This window comes from Podarcis muralis, chromosome 3 (assembly GCF_964188315.1).
Source record: "Podarcis muralis chromosome 3, rPodMur119.hap1.1, whole genome shotgun sequence".
Lineage (NCBI taxonomy): Eukaryota > Metazoa > Chordata > Lepidosauria > Squamata > Lacertidae > Podarcis > Podarcis muralis.
In genome coordinates this window covers 57,664,981-57,692,584 of record NC_135657.1, presented here as the reverse complement: position 1 = coordinate 57,692,584, position 27,604 = coordinate 57,664,981, and the positions used below count along the sequence as shown (strand labels likewise).

Below are 27,604 nucleotides of genomic sequence, written 5' to 3'. Positions count from 1 at the left end.
CGGGGATTCGAACCGCTGACCTTTCGATCGGCAAGCCCTAGGCGCTGAGGCTTTTACCCACAGCGCCACCCGCGCCCCTAGATATAATTGTACTATTTGGTATATTTTTAAAATGTATAAGTCCTGTGCATATTTCCTCATAAATAAACCCCTGGTTTAATAGACCTTATCCAATGTAAGCCTATGTATGACTAGTACCTCAAAAGTAGAAATGTCTTAGTTTGTACTAACAAAATTGTGAATATACCCAATACTCAAGAGTAAGTGAGTGAGCTGCAAATAGTAGCATGCTATCCAAGTACATGTTTCCTAGTTTTGTCATTTGATAGATGGGGGAGAAAAAGTAGGAATGCTAATTTTGTAGTAAACGAAAGACAAAGTGCCTTCTCATAAAGAGACCTTTTAGGTCAGAGGAAGCTAATGAGGTATTGCTGGACTACAATTCCCATCACCCCTGACCATTAGGTGCCTGTCCTTTGTAGGGGTCTGGAAACAAAGCCTTATGAGGAAAAGTCGAAGGAATTGGATATGTTTAGTCTGGTAAAGAAGAGACTGAGAGAAAAATGCAACCCCATCCAGGGTTGTCTCCTAGATTTGGGAACTACTCACCCACAAACCCTGTCTTCCCATGATTCAGTTTATTGGCCCTCATCCAGTCCACCACTGCATCCAGGCACCAGTCCAGGTCTTTCATACCCTCTCCTGATTTCAATGTAACTTGAGAAGCAAGATGGGTGTCATCAACATACTGATGACACCTTGCCCCCAAACTCCCAATAGATTTATATAGCTGCTGAATAGCACTGGGGAGAAAATAGTGCCTGTGGGACCCCATAAAATAGTGGCTATGGGGCCAAAGAGCATGACTCTGCAATATCCATCCCATGGACTTGGTCCACCGTAGTCAGTGGTATCAAAAGCCACTGAGAGATAGAGTAGAAGAAGCAGGGTTGCACTCCCACTACCCTTATCCCAGTAACAATCATCCATGTGGATGACTGAGGCTGATTCAGTCCTGAATCTGGGTCTGAACATACTTTGAAATGGATGTAGGCATTTTTTTCCTCTAGGAACACCTTTAGTTGCTCTACCATGACACTCTCCACCATCTAACCCAAAAATGGTGTAAACAACTCCAACAGTTGGATGCAAATGTTCTTTTGACCGTCCCTATTTAGTAGACAGCAAGTTATTTTTGTTCTGAATGCCCTTTAAATGTAAGCTTCAATAGTTTTCAGTATAACACCTGAAATGTGGGTACCGTATTCTGAAGACATCATCATCAGTTTTTTCACATGCAGGATTCTGCTTTGGTTCTTGAGAATAGGGTGATTTGTGACACTTAACAGACCTGTAGCAAATTACTCATTTTAGTTTGTAGAACGTAGCCATATGTTTTACATAAAAAGGTGTTTTATTTATAAATTGAAACATCTGTTTGGTTTGTTCTGGCATTTTCTTTTTGTTATTGCAAGGGTAAAGCAGACCCATACTCTGTCTTGTGGTTAAAGTCATTGCAGAATGTGCAACCTCCTTCTGGCACCACTCTGTTCAGTTATACAGGAGTATCCCTACATTTCTTCTGCTTGGTGCTATTTTATGGTGCTATCACTATGCAATGTTCTAACTTCAGTCTTACTCGAATCTGAGCTTTGCTCTTCATGTTCAGTCTTCCTTTGGAGGAAGCTTGGGAGCTCTTATATTTTCCAGTCCTTGTTGTGGTTAAACTTGAGTATGATGCCATTATAGGTATAAATATACACATATGCAGGTCACCATGCAAGTAGTGCAATGCCAAGATGTTAGTGGACCATTTTCCAGGGTTGAGGTTTAGCAGCTGCTTCAGAAGGATAATAGTGCTGGAGTGCTTTCAATTCCACCCAGGTAGTTGACTGAGTTTTTATTGGTTTGGTGATCTTATGTTTTAGAAGCTTCCTACTGGGACTGAAACCATATTTTAACCGTTAGTTTGGGGAGTTTGATTGTGGTATTTCTTTGATAATTAATATGTCCAGGAGATGTTTCTACACATCATGTGTAATTGCTCATGTCATTCTAGTTTCCATGTGATGCAGTATTGTAATTCTGTGCCGCGTCACTCTCAGTTAACATAGCGTATTTATCAAGCTTATTTAAAATCTCTTTGTTTATAGTGTAAAAGAAACTATAAGCATTTCCTCAAGCAAGTTAGTTTTATTTAAATTGCAATCTGTTTTCTGCAAACGTTTGTTAATAGTCTGTTCACAGCAGGCTTGTATTTCTAGCTTTCTAATTTCAGCAGTTTTCTGACCTTAGTCTAGTTTCTCCCTTGTCAAGGTTTTGGCACCAGAAGTGTCATAGCAGCTTTAGGTCTTAGAACTTTGGCTTCATAAATGATGACTCTGTATGCTGAGCTTCTTAAGTGTAACTTGAGGGTTCCACATTTTTGCTTGGCGTGTTTAGTGTGCCACTGACCCCTGGCAAGAGTGTCACAACCCTGCTGTCGTCCCCCCCCCCCCAAAAAAAATTAGGAATTGCATAGGTGGGTGTGTATTGTCTGGGCAACCACACCTGATCCCAGCCCAGCAAGCTTCCACTTTCCTTGTCCCTTATGTAGCCAATATGCCTGGAGTGCCTCAGCCACATAGCAGTTAACATCACAATCCTAACATTGCTTACTCAAAAGTAAGTCCTGTTGACTTCAGTGGGGCTTACTCCCCCCAGGTATGTGACACTAGGATTGCAGCCTAAATGGGAAAACCTTCAAATGTGCTTTCTGAATTGAATCCAGTCTGGGGAAGGGAGCAGGAGTTGTTCATTTCCTTGTGTGGATGTGCAGGGAAGGGTCCTGGTGATCACATTTATTTTCGCATAGCTAATAAAGTGAGCCATTTTTTAAAAAACCCTTGTACAAGTTGATTTAGTTACTAAAATTGGGTTTTAATAACCATACTAATGGAAACATTTTCCTTAGTTGTACAGTGGTACCTCGAGTTACAGACACTTCAGGTTACTGACGCTTCAGGTTACAGACTCCGCTAACCCAGAAATAGTACTTCGGGTTAAGAACTTTGCTTCAGGATGAGAACAGAAATCATGCTCTGGCGGCGCAGTGGCAGCAGGAGGCCCCATTAGCTAAAGTGGAGCTTCAGGTTAAGAACAGTTTCAGGTTAAGAACAGACCTCCAGAACGAATTAACTTCTTAACCCGAGGTACACTATACTTGCAATATTTTTTGTGAGTTTAAATTCATCTTCAGGTAACATGTCAATTCATCCTTGTATTTAGCTGTTTGCCTAATTGCCGTAGGAGGAGCACATCGGTCTATCCTTTTTTTACACTTTTAGACTGCAATCCAATACACATTTACCACGAACTAAGTCCCATTAAACTCAGTGTGACTTAGTTTTGAGTAGACAGGCATAGAATTCCGCCTATAGAAACCTTGATTTAATGCTATAAAACAATGATTTGCTACCTTTGGGGCATCTGTTCCATAGGGTGGTATTTATATTTGAACCAATTAGGCAAATAATCAAGAAAGTAACCTAATTGTAATTATACCTGGCTTACTTCAACTTGGTGGTGCAGTTTTGCAGAACAATCAGATGGATAATGTGCCTTAGTAATTTAGTATTTCTGCTTCTTTGCCATATGTAAATATAGCAAGGTTCTTATAACTACATTTATGTTTCATAGTTGAAGTTGTATCTGCCTTACCAATAAGTTCAAAAGAGTTGTTGATCAGACTTTTCCCTGTATGCTTGTGCTAATATTTTGGGGAAGGTTTAGTGGCATTTGTTACACTTAATGATGGACAAGGGCAATGGATTTACAAAAGCTTGTCAGCAAATTTACCTGGAAGTTAAAAGAGCGAGAGTTGTTGCAGACACTCTGGGCTTGTCATCAGCCAGGAGACCAGGGACTATTAGGAGGCAGCATCCCCTGCCACCCAGAAGGACTGTTGTCTCAAGGGAAGTACCAGCCTAGCTTACCCATTACCAGAGAAGGAGCAGCTGCAGGAAGCTTACTGTTCTCCCAAAGAGAGGACATTCAGTTCCAACTGCTACTTGCACTGGGATTCAGGAGCAAAAGGCAGGCACACACTGGCCTCTGTTATTAGCTGAGTTGAGTGAGTGTTTGGCTTACAACAAGTTTCAATATTCTGCCTTTATTGTCATTTGATAGACAGGTGATTTTTAAAAATAAAACAATTCATTTTTAGCCTGGCTGATCAACAAACCTGAGCTATATTTTCAAGAAGCTGTGCACAGATTCTGGAAAAATCCCAGATCACCCTGGGTTGGGTCCATCTGGGGCTGTCAAAAGGGAGGTGAGTGGACAAGCACATTTTTAATTAGAGTTTTAAACCCTAATTAAATCAACTGTGAGGGGTGGAGAAGGGGGAGAGTCAGACAGAAGCTCACCTCCTCCCTCACTGCTATCCACGTTTAATTAGAATTTAAAACCCTAATAAATTAAATTAGGAATGTGCAAGGCCCCCAGTTCAGTTTAGGTCATCCTGAGGCCGATCCATGTTGCTGATGGGCTCCAGGTTGTGATGGGGGGGGGGGGATTCACAGACTTGCTGCTTATATTTTCTGTTTGAACATTGCTCAGACAAAAAACAAAACAAAACATAACTTGGTACCTGCCCTAAATGTAGAGGAAGAAAGAGAGTAATAGTAAAAATTAAGAGGATAATAGGAGTGGTGGCAGCAAGCTGCTTCGTCTTTACACTCCATAATCTTTGAATCGTAAAACCAGTGATATGTGTATGTAAAGAATTGGAAAAATTGCAGAACACCGTGAGGAATAAGTCTGAGGTTGTAGAGATTCCTTTAAGCTGACAACTGGATGTCAGCATTTACACAAAGATTCATTTGTTTCTGAACCCTTATCTAGTTTATTTTGTAGTATCCAGGATGTAAACAGATAATTTTAAATAGCAGATAACAATGAACACAAATTGACACAAGGTATTTGTCAGAGGATGTATCATCCAAACGTGATATAAAACTGATATATTAACCTATCCTCGTTTCACAAATTGCAGGGTACACTATATGTTAGGCCTGTGCACTACTACTACTACTACTACTACTACTACTACTACTACTAAATACTGTATGGCTTTGCAGTTTGAATGTTGTGGGCAGGCAGCTCAGCTAAAATCAAGAAACCCTAAAACATAGTCTATTATGAAGAGATGAAGCTACAAAATTTGAGACAGAAAGCTACAAGGGTTTGGGGGTTTTTTAAGAGAAGCTTTTTAAAGCTTGCAGTTTTTAAACATGACTCCCTCCCCCCCTTACTATATGGAATTTAGTGTGTTCCTCTAGGGTTTTAGTTTAATTGAAAGTCTTTTCCCTTCAGGTTTTAAAGAAAGGTTTAAGAACCAGTTATCCTTGACTTTCCATTGAAATATTTTATTATGTAAGTGGTTATGGGGTATTCAGTGGTATTTATTGAATTTTATTGTACTAGGCATATGTAAACAGGCTGTTCTACTGTGATTTGAATGGTATGATTTAATGTTTGCTTTTTAATGGACTTGTATTTAATAATGTAGTGGGAAGCCTATTGTCTTGAAAACAGCTTAGAAATATCTGACATTTAAATTCTTTGTGTGGCTTTGTAACAGTGTTATAGTACTGTTTGGTGGACACTGTAAAGCCCTACCTGTATGTAAAAGCCCTCTCAGCAACTACTTTTTCAGGCAAAGAAAATGTTTGGGCCCTTCTTACTCTTTGTTTCAGAGGTCAGGAGCTCAGCTCACTACTGTGTCTTTATGTTAAGAGCACTGGGTGCAGTTGCCTTGTGATAATTTATTTCTATGTCCCATCCAAAATCACTGTGATGAGAAGTTGAAGAGCAGCGTTGGCAAAGCTATTCCATTCAGGGAGGAACAGCAGGATACAGTATAAATAACAAATCCCTGGTTGGAAATCACTGCTGTCAGTCAGATCTACACCCCCTGTCCCAACTCCCACCTTCTCCACTGGTGTTGTCTGGAGATGTATTTTTTAACCTGCAGGTGGTCAAAGTCCCTTTAAAATTTGTATCCTTGGGACTGGCACTTTGCTCTTAGAAAGACTGGGCTACAAACTGGGATGTGTCTCATTCAAATCTCTACCATAAACTTTTTGAATGGCCTTAAGCTCTTAACTTCCACCAGCCCCCCAATAATCTTTACAGGAATATTGTGAGGATTAAAATAACAATATGTGAACTGCACTGAAAGCTCAAGTACTGCACAAATGCATTAATATCTGTTGTTAAAAAATTAATAGACTGCTATACATCCTGTACATTTTTATTATTGCACACTGTTCTGAGTGAAGTGCTGGAACTGAACAATTGACCAAACATTTGTATTATAGTTGAGCTTTGTTAAAGCTCATCAGTGTTTTCATAAGTATTTTGAGATATAATAATCAACAAGATGCAGATGAAATATACCAAGTGTGAAGAGTATAAAATTAATATGTGTAAATAAGCAAGATTGAGCACATACTTGGAGGACAAGGTAGGGTCTGTCTAGTTGTTTGGTCCTAACGTTTAGTTTGAATACTATAGTATTAACTGATCATTGGTGCGACCAAAGGATGCAGTCCTAATCATATTTTATAGGAAGAAGGTCCTGTTAAACAAAATGGAACAAATCTGGGTTAATACACTTCGGAATATGCTGCAAAAACATGAAAATGCTATTTTTTCTTGTGATTGGATCGTAGGAGATACTGGTTCCTAGTAACTGTGCATCTGCAATTGTGCATTATAGTTTCAGTGACATGGTATCAGTTACTATTTTTATAAAAAGAACATATGTTGGCTGCAAGTTAATAGCAGTAGAAGTCGACAACTGCATTTTTACTGCATGATAAAGGCATGACTCTGCTAAATCATAAAGCTGCTTATGTAAAAGCAGTAATGATAATAGTGTGTTGCTCAGTGCTGAATGAATGCTTTCACACTGAATAATGTATTAATTTAACTTTCCTTTCTGCTTGAGTTGTAATCAGTGAAATATTTCATCAAATATGAAATTCAGGCTTGGTTTTCGTTTGAGGATATTTTGAGAGAGATGAAGTATTTGATATTGGAACTTAAGCATCTGGATAGCTGCTTGAATTGGAAATAAATGTTTTAAGTTTAAAGTGCTTTAGTTATACATTGTGTCACATATTGGTGGTAGAAGAATCGTAAATAAGAGTAGTCTAGGTATTGCTTTAAAACTTAGTAACACAGCCCAATTCTGTGCATATTCACTGAAAAATAAACCCTGCCTAGTTCAGCAAGATGTACTCCAGTGTAAGTATAGGATTGCAGCCTTATTTGTATGTATGTTCATGTCTAACTTCTGTTTTCTCTCTCAGTATATTTTATGTGGATAATAAAATGTGGTAATTTAATTGATAAATGCTGTTTTGAAAGCTGGAGAAAAACACAATTAGGACCTGGACCCTAAACAGATAATACATAAACATAGGTTTTACTGTTATAATTAATTTTAATTAAAAAATTTATTCCTAACTTTTAAAACTGTTTTCAAGGTAGCTAACAAAAATAATGTTAGGTCAGGAGGGATTAGGAGAGACTGCAACAGTCCACCATAATATAGGGGAGTAAGTTCATTAAACTTGGAGCCATACAAGACATTATGTGATTCATAATCAGAATCTTCCAATGTGTCTTTTCTTAACTTGTTAGCAGACCTATGCTTTGAAACAGCATGAGTGTTTAAACTATCTGTACCTGACTCTCCCCCTCCCCCCCAGCTAATAATAGCCTTAGGAGACTATTTAGATCAAGGGTCAAGTTAAATATCTTCTCCCAGTGCTCATCTAACTTGATCTTGAAAGCAGTCATGGGAGCTTGCTATTGAAAACAAAAACCCTAAAGCAGGAAATGTCAACCATAAGTTGGATTGTAGGATCTCTTTATAGATTTGTGTCTGGCTAAGCCCATAGTTGGTAAAACTACCATATAAAACATAAATCACATAATTTACAAGCATGTGTATGTGAAGTACACAATATACCTAGCCACTGTATGTGCTGGCATTGGAGAGTCAATTCACTGTAAAATAAGACTGGCTTTATCAAGGATGATAGATTCTCTGATATCTTCCTTACATCTTGTATCACTTGGCAAATTAGATCAATTAAATTGTTTCTTTTGAACATGATTTATGAAGCAGTGCGCAGTGAACCCAATGCTGGGTAGATTTTTGTTTGAAATGTTTAATTGGACTGTACTTTCTCTAACAGTATTTTTAAAACTTTAAAACACCATTAGTATGCTGCTGTCTCCTGTTCTTGCCAGATATTACATTATTAACCTCAAAACTGATGAGAAAGCAAGTGATTGCCTTGATGCTCCTTCATTCACACTTAACAAGCAGCATGTTGGCACATGTATTGAATCACTCCTATTTTGGTTGTCCCGCCAGTAGGAACAGGGTAAACAAACCAGGAAGCATTGGCTTTGTGTTCCAGGGAACATGGTTTGTTCCCACCCCCCACTCTTCACAAGTTATGATGATTACCTGAACTCTTGGTTTGTTGACTTGCTGATTGTGACTTTTTAAAGAGCAACCATATATGCTACTTGTTCTCAGTAAGCCAGGAAGTTTGCCTTACCATTGGATGCCAGTGCTGCCAATAGAATGCAGTAATCTGTCATTGAATAGACTGGCTGTAGTTTAGTTGTAATTTACAGATGCAGTTTGAAACTATTGTTGACGATTGCATCCAGTGATGTGGGTTTCCTGGAAAAGAGATTTTTTTTTGGGGGGGGGGAATTGATTGCCTAGAGTGATCTAATTTAGGACGTTGACTAAAGACAAGTAAAACAAACAAACCTAAGTGCTTTGAAACTGCCAAGCTTGCCTAATACTGTATTTGCAATCTATTATTTGTTACTAATGAACTTATGAAGCAGAAAAAAGCATTGCAAACTTTTTGACCATTACTGATTTCATTTCTCACAGAATTCTGAAGTTTGAATTACGTTTATTAAAAACTGTAGAGACTTAAAGGACTTTAGCTACCAATTTTGGAAGTATGGGGCAAGGGCATATTAAATGACTCAGGGTCCATGGGGAAATAAATTTAAAGACCAAGCTCCAAATGAGTACCAGACATGACAAGCACACTACTCCATTTTATTGACCTTTCATGGTAGGTACAGGATCAGGCCCCAAATTCCAACCTGCCTTTCCCAGACAGTACAGTCATAGCTTCTGAATAGCGTTTCCCCCAAAAATTCAGTGTTTGGAGTGTGTGGGTGTGGGTGAAAGATCCAAAGGCTCTGCTGCTAGCCTTTCCTTGGAATTACCTTTAGGATACTAGCATGTCCAGGACTTCCCAAACCTTATTTCAGTAGGACTGGGGAACTGAAGTCGTCTTCCCTCAGGGCTCCTTGTGCCTCAATGTAAATGGGAGAAGGAATTGTAGTGAAGCCAAGAGAAGGTGGTCTTTGCCTCACACCAGGAAATCACTACTATTGTATGTATGGATAAAATGCAGAATCGTTAATGCCAACATTTCAGAGTCGGTGATATTGGTTTTCCAGATAATTTGGAAACAAATTTTTAAATGCCTTAAAATTGATAAGATCTGATTCAGCATACTTGATAGTAAACAAAATTAAAATGTGCGATGCATGTAGGGTTTAATGTTCAGATAAATTCAGAACTTTACTTGGAAATCATCTTCATTGTATTACTTGTTAACTTACTAATTTTAGCATGCCTGAATTTCTCTGTGTGATAGTTCCTAGAGATAATCACCTGGAAAAAGGTTCCTTGGAACTATGAGTTTAAATTTCTTTTCCTGTTCTATTCGTTCCAGTTGCCCAGTTTCATTTGTACAGTGGTACCTCGGGTTACAGACGCTTCAGGTTACAGACTCTGCTAACCCAGAAATAGTGCCTTGGGTTAAGAACTTTGCTTCAGGATGAGAACAGAAATTGCATGGCAGCGGCACGGCAACAGGAGGCCCTATTAACTAAAGTGGTACCTCAGGTTAAGAACAGTTTCAGGTTAAGAACGGACCTCCAGAACGAATTAAGTTCTTAACCCGAAGTACCACTGTATTGTATTTCGTTATTATGTTGGTAACTTAATGAGGATGAAGTACACTGGCAGTCTGCTAGAGCAGAGCTGATGGAAGTCTCAATGTGAATTTGATCAAATGGATACAAGACTATAGTCACATCTACCTTGGGACAGTGGTGGCAACAAAGAGAACACACTTTTTACATCTTCAGTGAACTGCCCAGAAGAGCTGTTTAGAATGACAAATGGGCAGGTTTCAGACTTGTGCGGTATCATTAACAATGGACCACTCAGTAGCCAGCTGTGATATTTGTAAGGCACTTTGAGGGCAAAATTTCTTGGATTTGTGCCAAACTTGATGCCACAATTAATGTAGTTTCATTTGGAGGTCCTTGGAGCATCATCTAGTTTACAGCCTGAGAGATCAGTTTCAGTTGTCATGGGATTGGGAGTTAGATGCACTGTGTTACAGTGATTCTGCTCCTACCTGCAGAAAAGGAAAGTAGCACTAGGTGACTATTGCTATGTCCCATTGCTTTGGAGCTGTGGGATTTCTAAGGTGTTGATTCTGTCTCCTATACTATTCCACATAAAACAGTTGGGAGCTATCACCTGGGGGTTTGAAGCGTGTGTCATCAGTGCAATGCTGTGTCCCTCTTAGCGCATGTTCACTTTAAACTTTGTTTGGTGCCATGTTTTTACCCTGATGACTTTTTAAATAAATATTTTAATTAGGGCCTAAAATTTCTGGCTGCTTAAAAAAAAATACGCTAAATATTTAAAATATTAAAGATGTGAGATACCCCTTAAAGAGTGCTTATCTTGCTATAATTTTTTTAAAAATAAAAACCTGTTTGGATACCACCATTCCACAAAGTTGCTAAAATGATGTTGATTGAAAGCCTTTTTAAATCATAGAAGCAGCCAGCCCTTCATAGCATTGTAATATAATCAGCAGACAGAAAGCATTTGGATTTAGCAGAAGCTTCTGTCAGTAGGACACAGGAGATTCTGATTCCCACTCCTTTTACTGGTGGAAGGAGCATTTGGAACAGTGTGGGAAGTCACATTAATGTCTGCAGGCAGAGGCAAAGGGATGGAAATCATTTCCCTCATTGTTCTGCTGATGGAGGCACATATTAAATGTTCCCCTTGACCTAAAACAACACATTTTCAAAAACATGCAATACAAGGAGAGCAATCTTTCCAGAAGAAGCATACCATGAAAATCTATGGACGAAAAATGCAGAATCGTGGTCAGCATCCCAGTGTCTCGGCAAACTTTAACTTGATTAGAATAAGCCGTTCCTTATCCTTTCTACAACAAATTTGGCACAGACCATCCTGAAAGATACCACTCTTATGCTGCTAAGTTTTAAATTAGTCTGTTTAAACCATTTGCTAATACTAATTACAGACACACACAAATGGTGTCACTTTCTATTAACAAGAAGTATTCCTCAGCACTAGGATAGCTATACAAGGTAGCAACACCACTTATGTCACAAAAATTATTTAGCAGGCACCTGTACATTTTGCCCCATAACTTTATTTCTAGAAGAGTGTGATACTTACTTACTTACTTACTTACTTACTTACTTACTTACTTATTTATTTATTTATTTATTTATTTATTTTATTTTATTTTATTTTATTTTATTTTATTTTATTTTATTTTATTTTGTATATACTGCCCTTCATCCAAAGATCCCATGGCAGTTCATACAGTTCACAACATAAAAATACAAAATGAGAACGCAAAGTACATAACAAAAACCAAACCAATGAAAGTTTGCCCATGGGTGCCATGTCGGCAACCCCTGTTCTGTGTCTTACAGTTATGTGATCTCCACAATCAGGACATAGGTGACTTCCAGTTGCATGTGTAACGTTGTCAGGGGTGTTTTTCTCTAACTTTGACTTATACCCCCCCGGCCCAATGCCTGACATTTTGTTACTGGTTTCCCCAGCACTCTCCCAGAATTCAAAATGCACGTCCTGACAATAGAACTTAAACTTCCGCACCCCAGATTGATTGTTATTATGGCAGAATATGATTCAGCTGACTCATCCTTAACATTGCATCATTAAACTCTTTGCAGCATTCCATAGACTTGTTTTCTGTAATAGTGCTTTTAGCATTAGTTTTTGAAGCTTTGTTTAATTACCAGTTTTTGCTAGTGAGTGTTTTCCCTATCCACCCCCACCCCCTGTTCTTGTGTTTGCTATTCTTCAGTATTCTTCAGAAAGACATTAATGTACTTATGGCCACTTCTAGTTATTTTGGGGTCATGTGTTCTCGTATCATTTGTGAGGAACACAGATTTTAACTGTAGTTAACATTGACATGGATTCTTTGAACAGATCAGTTGTATTCTAAATATACCTGTAGGTAAAACTTGATGAAGAACATTGCGGCTACATGACAGAAGGAAACACCAATTTCAGAGTGTTAATTTTGACCAGTCCTTGATTAAAATAACTGGAGGCCCTGGGAGGCCCAAACTTAATAGCATCTAATCATAAGAAACAAAACTTCATTTTCTTCTTTATCTGCTTAATGAAAGTAGAACACTATTGATTTTTTTTATAGCATTGATTAAAAGATAGTTTATAAATTTATAACCTTTAATAAAGTTTACAAAAGTATCTAATTAAGACATTCACAAAGAACATTCATAGGGGAATCATAGCTATGTTCTGAGATTACACTATAACGTCAGATCAGTTTATTTTGAGCTCTTTTGGTTATCAAACTTACCAATTATATAAATCAGTAAGTCACAACTTATCATTTTCTATGTAGAGAATGTTTGGTTCAGACAACCGTTCCTGGGTTGACCATATGACTGTATATCATTCTTTATTCTTTTTACTTAAAAAAAAATCTTTCACCAGTACAGTTTGTAACCCTTAAGCACAGGAACAATCTGAAAATTGTTTCCACATTTGGAAAAACTGTCTGAATTTTCTACTGGAATATTATGATACATATATTGGTGGCTGAATACATATCTTTTTCAGGGTGAGGTTATTTTACATACATGTGGAAGTGCAAGAGTTCACTGACTAGGCTAAGGTCAACGTCTTTTGGATACTCTTGCATCAGCATTTCGACACCATTGTAAATCAGTTCTTTGGTTGCTTGCAGGTTCACCAAAAATGAAAAAAAGGTCAGCTACACTCCTGTACACTATTGCTCTTCTGTCTAGGTTGACTTCAAGAGGATCAATGACAAAAGGGATAAATGAACTTACTCAAAACTTGTCTCTTGGATAAAGTTCATCTAAGGCTTAGGGCGCTGCCCCATTATTGTTTTGGTTTTTTAGTACTCTGCCTTCTTTTGGCAGTTTTGTACTTTACATCCAGTAGAGTAAATTTAGCTTAAGTGGTGAATACAAACTGCAATCGCCAGCTGTAAATATTTACATGTGCTCGATGAGATTTGCAGACTTTGGATTGCCTTGCTAACTTCATGAAATTGGTCTTGCGAATGTGTCCAAAAGTGAAGCATGAAAATGAATTCAAATTCTTCCATTTTCTGCAGAAGATTTTCAACCTGTCATGTAGTATCTCCTTTTTCAGTTCTATCACAGTAAATAAGACTGAGGGTTTCAACAATGTAAATATGACTTTTGCTAATAGCTGTAGTAGCTTTGGTGTGAGCCTCCCATCTTGTGTCTGATAAATGTTTAGGAACTTTTGATGCAAGAGTCAATAATTTTTTAGCACTTCCCATCTTTTTGTAGAAGCAAAGAAAAATAAATAATGCTCATTTATCGTGGTAAAAAACTTCACTGCATCCAGGCACAAGTCAACTTCGGTTCATCCAGCTAGATTTAGGGAATGTGCAACGCATGGAATAAAATTTGCAAACTTGTTCCTTTCCATAATTTTTTGGTGAATGACATTTTACTTTCCAGCCATATTGGCTGGATTGTCATATGAGTGTCCTCTACATTTACTGAAATTTATTTCAAGAAATTCAGAATCTGCTCAGCCATACTTTCACCGGTGTGATTTTTCAGTTCAAAAAACCTCAGAAAACATTTGACTGGTAATCAATTACTAGGAGAAACATATCTAACAATGACAGTAAGTTGATCAACATGGGAAGCATCAGGGGATGAATCAACTGATAAACTAAAATAACCTGCCTGCCTGATGTTGTTCAGTATAGCTTCTCGAAATCTATTAGCCATCAACTCACATATGGTTTTGGATAGGTACAATGACTGACTAGAGTCTTTACCTCCATACTGATTTATGTGAGCACACAGGAAGGGATCAAATTCGGCAATTAATTCAAACAATCACAGAAAGTTATCATTGTTTGGTGAAGCAAATGTTTCATTATCTCTGCTAAATGCCAAGTCATTTTCTGCTGAGAGGGAAATCACTGCAACAACATGCTCTAAAGTACGTGCCTCCGGTAATCCTACTCTGATCTGCACTTTGAGTTTTGATGTGAGTGTTTGACTATGCTTTCTTGTTAAGTATGTTAGCATGGAGTTTCTACAATTTTATAGTTTGCATGGATTTGAGCAAGATAAGTGTGATGCCAATCATCAAATTCAGTACAAGGTAAAGCTGTAGCTGAGGTAGTTTGGTTAGGGGAAAGTGTGCACACAAAACCGTAGATTTTCTGGGAGAATGCACTAGCCACTCTTGAGGATAGGTTTCTCCATTTACTTTGGTGGAATAGAATGAATTCTTAGAGCAGAACTGGGCTTGGTTCTTGTATGTTTGCTTCAAATTGGTAAAAGGGCTGCCTCAGTGTTGATATTACATTAGACCTTTATCAATCCAGAACAATACTTCCTTGTTATTCAATGTGGTCCATAAACCTACATCATTATTTCTGAAAATCACTAGTGGCATGAACAGTTGGTATTTTTATGTCTGCAATGTTAGTGTTTTCACTGAAATAATTTGCTTTGTTTCCAATTCTTTAAGATGCTTTAATGAGCTTGAACTGCTTTTTTTTTTTTTTGGCATAATTATCTCATGGCTTGTTCCTTCAGCACCTTGTGTTAATTCTTTGGCTGTAGGTCCTGTCACTTCCTTGTCACTTTGTCCAGAAGTATCGGTATTTGTAATGGTAGTTACCGACAACAGTTCTCGAAGTTCTTGGAAGGTTGCGTTCTGTATATAAACTGGTTGTTCTTCAGACTGCTGTGTAGTCTACTTGATATTCTTCTCTTTGTAAACAAAATTGTTCTGAATGTGAGGGATTATGTCGGGATGTTTCTGCCTGCTGTATAAAATCATATGACATGATTGGCTTTAAACATTTGAGTATTTCCTTCTTTTCGTCACTTTTCATTTACTACAACCACTTTCATATTGCTTACTCAGTATCATTTTCACAAAAAGTCAAAATTATTGTGATCCACAATCATATAAAAGAATCCTCACTTGTTCTTAGAATGCATGCTATATCGATAGAGAGTGATCTGAACACTTGTACAGTCATACCTCATGTTACGTCCGCTTCATGTTACGTTCTTTCAGGTTACATCCCGCGGTGACCTGGAAGTACCGGAAAGGGCTACTTCCGGGTTTCACCGCTTGCGCATACACAGAAGCGGCAAATTGCAACCCGCACATGAGCAGACGCACCACTGCGGGTTGCATTCTTTTCATGTTGTGAATGGGCCTCCGGAATGGATCCCGTTCGCAACCAGAGGTACCATTGTATTGCTTCATTGCTGACTTTAACATTTGATTCTGAGTAGCTTTAAAACCTCCATGGATTTTACTAAACAGTAAGTGCTCACTTGTGTAACTGTTATACAGTTGCATAACTGTATATACAGACTCATACGGCACATGTTTAAAGTTACTAAGCAACTGCACCTAGATAGTAAAAAATGCCTGTTTTATTAAAATAAAAAATGGCAAGAGGCCAAGGTCCTCCTAGATTATGAGTCCCTGGGCTGCAGCCTACTCAGCCCATTCGTAAATTCAGCACTGATTATAAAAGATTTGACTGATTTGTTTAAGGAAGTTTGTATTTATCCCTTCCACTGTGGTCACAGTGTTCAGGGCTTGTTCCAATATTAAATTTCAAAACCTGGAACCAGACAAAATATTCCTACACATACACACATGTGCGTGACAGTAGCCCAATACACTTTCATTTTTATTTCTTTATTTCTGGCCTTAAAAGCCACTTTGGGAGGATTAACTTTGAGACTGGACAATTATCCATGGCCTGTGTAACCTTCCAGTTCAATTACTGCAATGCATTATATGTGCCTTTGAAAATAGTCTGGAATTTTCAGCTGGCCCACAGTAGAGCAGCAGTATTATTATTGCTGGCTGATAGGTATCAGTACATCACTCTAGTCCTTTGTGATCTGTACTGGCTTCCAGTCCACTTCCAGGCCCATTTCAAAGTACTGGTATTAATATTTTATATTGTTATCAGGCATGTGCCGTCACTGTGCTTCTATAAAACATTTTTGTTTAAACAAGCCTATGCAGGTTTCTAGAGTACTCATATATTTCTAGTTTATTGCTGGTTTTAATTTTTTGAAAGTTTAAAATAGTAGTTTAAATTATTTCTGCCAATAATTTGATCATTTTATTCTTTTTATAAACCACTTCATAATCAAGCAGTATTTATTTATTTTTTGGAAATAAATAAAAATATACCTGTAAATAGCTTGGGGTCAGGATGCATGAAGGGTTGCCTATCTGCTTACCAGGGCTGTAAGATGTGCATCAGAGACTCTCCAGCCTAATAAGGTGATGGGAGGCTGTTTGGTGAGAGGGCCTTTTGGGGTGGGGCACTCTGGGTATGGAATGCTTTCTCCAAACAAGTTTCCCTGGCATGTACAGTAGGATTTTTTAATGCTAGGTGAATACCTTGTTTTCATGAGTGTTTTTGGTTTGTAGAACTATCTCCAGTCTGTCATAGGGTTTCAACACTTTAAAAAAAATCTTATTTACCTTCATATGGTTTTGTAGTGCTGCTGTGTTTGTATTGATTTCATGTAGTTGATTGTTACTGTTGATTTCTTTTTATTATAAATTGTGAACTGCCCAGACTATAGGGTTGAGTGGATGATATCATGGGCAAGGGAAGATTAAGTATACCTGCCTGCTGTTAGAAAAAATGGCAACTGTGGCACTTGTATGTAACATGTACTTTACTGAAAATGTGCCTTTTGGACATAAACGGAGAAGAAAGAAGGCATGTACTTTGAGCTCACTGTGAGTGTAGTTTTTCATGCATGTTTCTCATTTTTTTAAATTCTGTCCTACTGAAAATGAGATACAGTGCCTTCTTGGTGATGGTACTGAGGTTTTTAGAAGGCTTGCCTGAGTTCCTTGGCTTTTATACTGAAATTTTGGAAACATTTTATTCAAACACATCTTTATATTTAAGGAAGAATTAACATAGCAGTAAGGCACTCATTCCACCAGCACAAGCTTGTCAGCTTGATAGTCAAAGCAACCCCCTCTCCTCTTCTTACATGCTGTTCTGGATCTTCCCCAGAGCCAATTTCAGGGGGAGAAGATGGGAGAACCCCATTGCACTAGCAGAACTTGTCAGCTGAAAGTTCGCCTCAGTTCTGCTGTTTGTAAATTTTGTATTAAAAATCTACAGATTTAAAGTGCTATGTTTTAGTGTGCTTTTCATAAACAACCAGAGAAATCACTGAGTAGAAGAGGACAAAATTAATGGTAACAATTAATAATGTTAGTGAGCTGTCCACTTAGTACTTGGCTCCTGGGTGAAAGTTCACATGCTGGGCCTCCGTACACAGGGTGAAGGAATTGTGGGCGGATAAATGATTTGGCCGCAATAAAACAGGCTAACCCTTGGTTTTTCTAGGACATCTTTATGTACCCATGCAGGAGGAATAGGCACTCTTTACTTGCTTATTTATTGTTGAAAATATTTATATCCCAGCTCTCTAAAGACTGAGTTTGCTTACAGAAAACTAAAACAAATTGGTCACAATACAAACAATTTAAAACAAAAATAAATAATTTAATTTATTACATCAACAGCTAGAAGCCTTTCATTTCAGAAATGGAAGGTGATGTTCTTCCATACTGAAAGGATAGCAGCGTGTTGATCTAGCAATTTTCAGCTAGCTTTTGATGTGTTAAGATCACCTTAACATTTCATTTTCCTGTGGTTTAAGTATTCCTGCAACAGTGGTCCTATGTGAGAAATTCTTCACAGCATATAAGTAGTGATGACAATGAGGCTTAAATTGCCACCAGGCTCAGTATCAAATTTTCAAGTATGAACTAGAATTCCTGTCCAAAACAAATGATGGGGAAATAAATTCTTTAGCGCTTGCTGATTTTCAGTGTGGCTTCTATAAAAGGTTGCACCGTGGTATAACTGACATATAGAAGCTGTTGCTTAGCATAATTGTAAATAGAAAGTTTGATGTGATTATTTGCTTCCCACACAAATTTATATTAGCTAATATTCCTTAATGAAATTAATGTCAGTTTTGGTCGGCCAGGCGTTGAATGCTACTGCCAACATGACAGTGGTGCTGCAGTAATCCAGCTTCAGTTTCTGATCAATGAGGTTGGTAAGCTTGTGATACAATCAATTTTTTAAGATATAATTTTATTTATAGCTTTCATTTATACACATTTCAGTAGCTTAACAATAGCTGTAACATTTCAAACCTCGACTTCCTTCCTCCTCTTTCTGCTGTTCCTTAAATTAATTTTTATCATCTCCTGCATATTCTAAATTAACTTAACCTTTTCTTTTATTTATCTATTTTGATTATATATTCTTTTGAAACTGCAGGTTATTACAATAATCCTGCAAATGTCTTTATCTGTTTACAATTTGTTTGTAAATATTCAGTAAGCCATTTCCATTCTTTTATAAAGAGTTTGTTATCTTGATTTCTTACTCTTCTGGTAAGTTTCGCCATTTCTGCATAGTCCATAAGTTTTTGTATCCATTCTCTCATCGGAGCTGCTTCTTCTTTCCATTTTTGGGCATGATACATACAATTTTGTATGTATTAAAAGTAGAAGGCAATCTGTTCAGTGCAAATGCTTGCGACTAAATTGACTGGAATGATGAGTTGTCAGATTACCTGGACAATAAAAATTGAAAAATTAAAATTAAAAAACTTAATTAAGAAAATTAAGAACTTATTTATGCTAATTACTGCATTCAAATTTAATGACAAACCATGTTTTTGCTATTATGTGTGCAAACAGCCTTGGGCTTGCATTCTTCTCCCGTTGAAGAAGTTGAAGATGATTGAAAGCTCCCATTCCCATTTTTGGGCAATTTACCATTTGCTGGTTTGTCCAGCACTGACTCTCGGTACTGATACAGTCAAATTGGTATAATGGAGCAAAGACTAACAGATTTTTTTTTTACCTAGCTTTAATGACAATAATGTATAAATTGTCATTTTCTGCTGCAAAACTGAGCGATGATATGTGGAATATTTTAAATGTGTTTGAATGTAACTTGACTGACTCTTGAGAAGCAGTTCTAATCCCTTTAAAAATATTGAAAGCACCATAATTCCAAAATATTTACAGATTCCCTTGACAAAGCTTTCCATTTTCTTTTAAGGGAGCCCTTGTGAGTGCCTTGGCTGATGATACCTTGCATTTATGGAATTTGCGTCAGAAGAGGCCTGCTATACTGCACTCCCTAAAATTTAACAGAGAAAGGTAAGAATTATTTGTTGTTGTAATATTTTACAATGTACGTCAACTTTAGCTCCTTTTCACACAATAGGGTGGAGGCAGCAAATGCTTTCAGTCCTGCGTGCCCTAACCATACTCTAGCCTGCTACTTCTTCATGAGCAATTTACTTGCAAATCACTTCTTCTATTGTCTTGGAGGATGTGGGGACTCTGTAAGAAATAAGAAGATAAGTGATGGTGATGGTACATTTGCTTGCTTACTGTTACATAGCAAGCAGGTGCCAGCCCAGCTGGGAAGTGGGAGGGGGAAAAGGAATAACAAAATGGGCATTGGACTTTTCTTTCTTTCTAGTTCTTTCTATATTTTTGTATTCTCTTGCTTCTCTGCCTCTAAGAATTCAACTTCAGTAGCAGAAACGAAGAAGCATTTTTAGGCCCCATTCTTGAAAATGTATCTCAAATACCTAGCAGTGGGTCAGCTTTTGCTATCTAGATCTATGTCTGACCAACATAAATACACAAACAGGAGAGTCCTTGTTCTCATCTGTGAAGTGTTGGCTGGGGTTGGGTTGGAGATACTGTTATCTCTACTGTCTCCAGTGCCTCCCACCTCATTATCATTCGTCCCACCAGAGGAGTGCTTCTACTCTTGAGGTTCTCCTGACACTGTTCATCTGTCTCCCATCTTTGCAGCCACACTTTTCCTACCCTTAATGTTGTTCACCTATTTAAATCTGACTAAAAGACAAGAGAAATAAGTCTTCGTAGGGCTGGGGCTGTCGATTACTCTCTTCGGTTTCTCCCTTCCCTGTTAGCAACTCAGCTACTGGCTTGCCTTTGGTTCAATACTTCTTCTTTTTTAATAAAAATGGACATCTCATATCATTCTTTATGTCCATATGAAAAGAGGATTCCATTCTAGGCAATCCTTGAAATACTGGTCAGTCCACTAAGAAACAGATAGGGTGTATCTGTGTGTATGCTCACAAATCAGCCTTTTGTAGAAATCAGAGGCAACATGCTGCCTCGAGTAGCAAAATGTCTTGAACCAGTTGGGCAAGCACAAATATATATATAATATGCTTTTGTGAAGGATGGAAGCTTCCTAGAACAGACCTACACAGCATATGCTCTCCTCTAAGTCAAATGGAGCCAACTAACCCAGCAGATACTAAAGAAATTTCCTGTGTTTGCTTGCCTGTTTATAATTGTTTAAAAGCCTGGGGAGAGAGGGCTAGTCAAATGCCTGGTACATGACAGTTCAGTTGAAATTTGTGTAGTAGCTCACAAGATAAGCATGGCAGTTGTGCTAAGTTTTTAATCCTTGTATCTATGAGGCAGTTAACATTTTTGTTGCTCAAGAAGGAGTATTCTAGTCCCACTACCACATTTTCCCAAGCTTGTGCAGAATCCATACACACCTCTATAAATACATAATGAAATAAATGTAGTCTTATCCTGTAGTGGATTTTTATGAATACACTTGGCTTATCTGTACATCTCCAAAATGTGTGAATCTTTTATCTCCCAAATAGCTCCACCCACATACAAAGGTATTGCCAGACTTGAGAACCTCAACATTTGCAGAAGTAAAAATTAATAATAATGAGGCTCAATTATATGCCAGCACTGTGGGCCTTGGGGAACGTAATTGGATTTCATGTGCCTTGTTGGTGGCCAAAATACTGGAAAAAACATATGTCTCCCCGCCCATTGCTCAGTAGTCAGAAGATTTACCTACTCCATCAACATATTAAAATGTTACCATCCATAGGTGACATGAATACAAGAAACACTCAGACATTTGGGATCCATATTTAGAATTGTTTGCATAAACAACATGCCCAGCTCTGCGAGAGCTTATACCCCCCACTTTTCTTCCACTCCCTTCTCCCTTTAAGTTTGGTCTGATTGTATTTACTTTAATTGTAAACAACAACAATAACCCTTAAAAACGCAGCTGTAACTGTTTTGCTGTCAGCAAATGCAGTTCCTTTTATTTCCTTTTATCAATACTAAAGTAGTAAGATTATTTGTCAGGTTCTGTTCACCATTGGCAGGGACAACTGAAGGTTTTGCGTTGATTGCAGAAGATAGGATCTTGTACAGTTGGTGCACCCACAAGGGCATGAATAACCAACTTGATCTCTGTCCTCTCAGCCTGATTTCACATACGTTGATTATAAAATTCACCAGAATGCTTTTTAGTCAGAGACTGTGGGCATATTCAATCATCTAGAGGTAGAGAGGAACAGAGATGGTGTTTGTTGTTGTGTTCTGGTTCCACACAGTCCAAACTGGTTGTAATAATTTAGGAAAGATGGTGAGCTCTTTCAGTGCCTAGAGATCTTCTTGGTTAGGAACACAGTCCACACAGATCTAGGGTGATTGTGACTCTTCTGGCAATAGAAAGAAGGGGCCTAGAATGTTAAGGCTACAACAATAGTGTTGTTGTTGTTTAGTCATCTTAGTCGTGATCGACTCTCCATAACCCCATGAATCAGAGCATGCCTTGGAAACTATCACTTTCTTCTCGAAGCTCTTTTTTATGTCCATGGAGTTTTCTTGGCAAAATACTGTAGTGGTTTGCCAGTTCCTTCTCGAGGTGGATCACATTTAGTCTAAACTCTCAGCTATGACCTGTCCATCTTGGGTGGCCCTGCACGGCATAGCTCATAGCTTCTTGGAGTTATTCAAGCCCTTTCACCATGACAAGGCAGTGATCCATGAAGGGGTAACAATAATGTAGTGGTTACCTTTCTGGCGTATACTGTAGAACTTGAAGATATTGCATTCGTTAGGTAACATGTAAGGGTTTGTGAAGGGATGCCTGTGTTTCTGCAGTCATACTTGGATCAGGGGTTGCCTCCAAACACCCTGAAGTGGATAGTCGTAGTATTATGCTCTGCTCTGTCTTGTGCTGCTCGAGCATCCCTGGATTGCCACTCCTACACTGAGTGCTTCTCACAGGGGAAGGCTTTGCTTAAGCCATCTCCAGTTCATTGCTATCCCACCTGGGGTCTTCATTAAGTTCCTGATGAAAGCACCCTTTGAACACATGTGCACAGTGCCTCTGAAGTGGTTGAGCTGAAAGGTGCTCTTTTCTGGTGTCAGTAACATCAGTCCTTGGGGGATCTGAGCTTGAGGGCACCCTCAGCACTTATGGAATTGTGTATCTTTCTTGAGGACTCAGTGGTGCTTTGCATTGCTCAGCATATATGTCCAAGGTAAATTCATTTATTTCCCATAGAGCTGGTGCTGTCTGGAGCTCACACTTCCCAAGGAACATAAGTGGCACTTCCTAGATATCGGCTGGGCCTTGCTTGGGGCCTCCGTTGGGACTTTGACCTTGAAGAGATAGACTTTGTGGAAATTCTTCAGCAGTTACCTTTGAACCCTCTTGTGGGAAGAGGAAACACTTTGATGGTGAAAGAACTTTTCCCAGACTTGATGATTGACATAAAGGACTACCAACGGGACAGGCGGAGAGGGACTGAGAGGGATTTGAAAGCCTCGGACGTGAGGAACCCAGGCTGAGAAACTCGATCTTGGACTTTTATTGGGAAGGGACAAAAACCGGGGATGGGAGGGAGGGAAGAAGAGACTCTTAAAAACTCTTAAGACTTTTAGGTTTGGTTAATATGACTTTTAATTAAGATAAAATGAAAATCGATGGAAGAGAACTTAAGTCCAACTTAGGAAAATTAATTTTTATTACAAAATAAGGTGATGAATAACATTGTTAAGAGGAGAAAACCAACTTGCTGATATAATCTTGAAACTGGGATGCACGAGGGGAGGTGGGGGGAAGTCAGGGAACAAGTTTATGAAACGGGGATTGGTTGATTTTATACATGTTTTTGTCTTTGTCTTTTTCTTTTTTCTTTTTTTTTCTTTTTTATTTTTTTTCTTTGTGTATGTTTTGTCTTTATAAAACCAGAAAACCAAATAAAAATTTTATTAAAAAAAAAAAAGATATCGGCTGGGCCTTACACAAATAGCTTAAGCATATAAGAGACTTTAGTCAATAGATTACCCGCTTGTTTCTGTCCAGCCCAATACAATGGGAAATAAGGTTTTGTTGGCTATGTAGTTATCATGGATTAAGGTGTACCTCCAAGTGATATGATGTTTCTGCTGCTGCTGTGCCTGGTAGGGTTGCTGCCAATTATACAAAAAAGTGCTTCTTCCTCTTCTGCCTTTGGGTCTAATGTTCGGTTGTGGGACATTCAGTTGTGGGACATTTGCAGAGCAGCCACAAGCTAAAAATGTGTATACATCTGCTGAAGCATCTTTTGACTGGTGTGTATTGTAACACATAGTTTGTAAGTAGTTTCCAGGCTACAGCATACCTACCTGACTGGAGATTGCTTTGGTATATTCCTCCTCCACTGCAAAAATATGGACTTACTGTGAGAAGTTCATTTTCAGCTGGGAATGGAAGGGATCTGAGCCACCCTGTGATTGGTGTCACTGCAGTGGGGAGAAGTGCTGTTGCCAGTACAATACAATGCAGTCACTTGCAAGACAGGGAGCTCCAAGGGCTATTCTTCACCCCTTATGGGTTTTTTTGTTTCTATTACTACAGTGGTACCTCGGGATACAGACCCTTCAGGTTACAGGCGCTTCAGGTTACAGACTCCACTAACCCAGAAATAGTACCTCGGGTTAAGAACTTTGCTTCAGGATGAGAACAGAAATTGTGCGGCGCCACAGCGGCTCCATTAGCTAAAGTGGTATCTCAGGTTAAGAACAGTTTCAGGTTAAGAACAGACCTCCAGAACGAATTAAGTTGTTAACCCGAGGTACCACTGTACTTTGTTCTGTTTTTATTTTTGCCTTGTTATTCTTGGGGTGCTATTCTGTTAGCTTCGGCACTTACAAACCAAGCCCACTCAGACTAAATGCCGGCAGTTTTTATAATCTTGCCTGCCTAGTGTAGAAAGTGGGGGGGGGGGGGGGACAGCCCATCCAAGGGCCTCCTTTATCCCTTGCAGAAAATGAATTTGTCATGGTAAACCAATATTCTACACTAGTAACATAGATAAAATGTAACACTTGATTACTAGCAATTTAGGAAGTGTAGCAAACCAATTTACAAGAAGAGCTAAAATTTTAGGGTGAAAAGTCTACCAAACAGACGCCTAAACATTTTTCCTTGAGAGAAGCCTTGTTTTTTCATGTCACTAAGAAAGGATAAGATTAGAGGCTTCTGTTGTCTCTTTGCTTTTTTCTCTGTTGAACAGAGCATGGAACTTATTGCCAAAATTAAACAGTGTGGCAACTTCATTCTCTTAACTCAGAGATTATGTTTTCCTTCCTAACGAAGAATGTGAGAATATCCTTTAATTTAGTTTCTTCTGAACACTTTAATGTCCTGAAGAATTAGCTAAATAGTGCAACTTTTGTTATACTTTTAGTACTCTAAAGAAACATTAGTGAACTGATATGAAGGAAGAATGCTGAAGAAAAAGGTGCAATTGTGACCTAGTTTACAGTATTTTCCATTAACTAACACTGTACATGGATTTTTAAAAAGATGCATCATAAATGCTTGACTATGCATTTTTAATAAATCAATTAAAATACTCTTTACTATGTACCAGGCACTTCCATAAGTTATTAACATAATGGCTTAATGTTAAATTTAAAACATTAAGTGCAAGCTCTTGTCTATATTAAAGTGCATTCAATAAAATAATGCTTCATGTTCCAAACTAGCCTTTTCCCTCTTAAATGTACCTCTTGGAGCCTGGTTAGTTTTCTGGTGTGTCCATTCAGAAATCTCACTAAACCATAGTTTTCACTATTTGTTTCCATGAGGCTGTGTCTCTGTTGAATTTCTAGATAAGGTGCCATTTCAGTGCTGGGTGGATACAAATTGTCCATTTAGTCCAGTTTTAGGCCTGAAAAGGAAATCCATGTTTACTGTAGTGGGTAATCTAAACAGGGAACTATTGGGAGTAGACCTTGTTGAATCTTTTGGAGCTCTGTTACCTTTTCATACCTTTGACAGTGCAGTTCAATTTGTATTACAATAAGATAACAACATAACAAATAATAGAAGAAATAAAATAAAAAACCAATAGGAATACTTTGTATGGATATACCAGACCATCTAAATAAATGTTATGCAGACCACAGTTTGGGAACTTCTGGTCTAAGGCATAGCATCATAGATATATGCCAGAGGGAGAAAATTCCACAAAATAGATGTAGCAATGCCCAAACATAAGGCATAGCCTTGCACCCTTGTTCCATTGTCGCCTTTCAAGAAATTCTCGAGCTTCCTAAAGATGCGATGCCGTGTCATTTCTTCCAAAAGAAGTCTTAATTTCTAAATTTTCTTCCAAAAGAAGTCTTTAATTTCTTTCCTATCTGCCTGGCCAATAGTAGATAATTTGTCTAGGCATACCTAGACAAAAAGTGTAATGCGTTTCTGTTTTTTCTGTTGTCTTGAATCCCTGGGTGGCTAGTCTTCCAGATGGCATTGAATGTACTGGAACAAAATACATATTAAGAAATCATAGGATGGTTAATCTCCTAATTTCATCAGGCCCTTGCATAGTCACCTCAGCAGCATTTATTGTGGGGAGCACATAAATGGTGGTTGTAGAACATTTGGACTGTGCAAACCTTTAAGTGACACAACAAGGTGAATGCCTGCATTTTGGTTATAGAACTAAAGCAGATTTGTTTGTCAGTACCTTTTACATTGTTGCTACCTAGAAGCTGGCAATATTGCTCTATGCAAAGCAGCTGTGTGGAAAAAGTAATGTCTTGCCTTGTACAGCTATGGACACAACTACACATTTCTAAACCATTGCAGTTGCATGAATCACCAATGGGAAGGAGCAGTAGTAAATGTGGATGTGCTGAAGCAGACATTGCAATCTCCATGGAATTGCATCCACAGGATTACTTGGGATATTTGTATAGCAGGATTCTGACATCCCAGCTGTATAATTTGTCTGGGAAAAGGGAAAGAGATATCTGTTTTCTCAGGTTTTATTTCCTGTTTATTTCTTGATGAATATGCTCCAGGAAGAGTCTGTGTCAAAATTAACAGATTTTAGCCATTTTATTTCAGCAGGCCTTGGGTAGCTTCGACCTTTATGGCCAGACTGTGTTGCCAAGTCCATCATGTGGCAGCTGTTTGGAAAAAGACCTGCCATATGTGTGGATCTCCTTCATAATCTTCCTCCTTACCTTTTTATTTACCATATTTCCAGGCCACCTGTCAAATAGAAAATTGCCCAAGGTGGCATACATCATTAAATAACCAGTTAAATAGCAAATAAAAACAAAAACAGTATGGCTGAAATAAATAGCTTGACACAGATATAAATTAGTACAACTCTTTTGGCAAATTAAAAACCTTGGATTAAAATAATGAATTAGAAAAAGAGTGAATTGGCTTTTCACTTGAAGCATCAGTATTTGAGATTTTTACAATGAACTTTTTGGGAACAGTGCAAGTTTGTTTAATTGTTACACACTACGCTAAGTTTTACAAATCATGATAAAGGTTTTGCTTAAGTAGCTTTGACAGTTTTATCAGAGGAGACATATGGCCTACAACTAGCAAAGGAAATCCTTTGCAAGTATCTGCAAATTGCCTCTCAAGTGACCTTCCTTAACTATTAAGACATTTATGTAAGCCATTATGCAAATTGTGCTTAGATTCAGTAGGTGTTTAGCAATGTTTACTTGGATTATGGCTCTGCTATAGCACTTCCACTTTAGGTGTACTCTATTTTGTTAGTCTGGGCCATGTCCCGAAATACCAAGACAAGATCAAGCTTTTCTTCTGAAGATGATAAATAAACAATAGTAAACAGTATGTGAGTTCTACTTACTATTAAGCATTTTAGGATATTCTCCTGTGCCCCTGGATAT

At 38.2% G+C, this 27,604-nt stretch overlaps 1 protein-coding gene across 7 annotated transcripts in view; it reads left to right on the top strand.

The window, feature by feature from the left end:
- STXBP5 (syntaxin binding protein 5) overlaps nt 1-27,604 on the top strand; it is a 124,796-nt gene that overhangs the window by 8,480 nt on the left and 88,712 nt on the right. For all 7 annotated transcript variants that reach the window (XR_013392223.1, XM_028723623.2, XM_028723619.2 and 4 more), the window contains exons 3-4: nt 18,524-18,605; nt 19,629-19,729. Coding sequence is in view for 6 of the 7 variants with exons in the window: in XM_028723623.2 (XP_028579456.1) it covers nt 18,524-18,605; nt 19,629-19,729 (183 nt within the window). In the remaining variant the exon portion in view is untranslated. The remainder of the gene's footprint in view (nt 1-18,523; nt 18,606-19,628; nt 19,730-27,604) is intronic.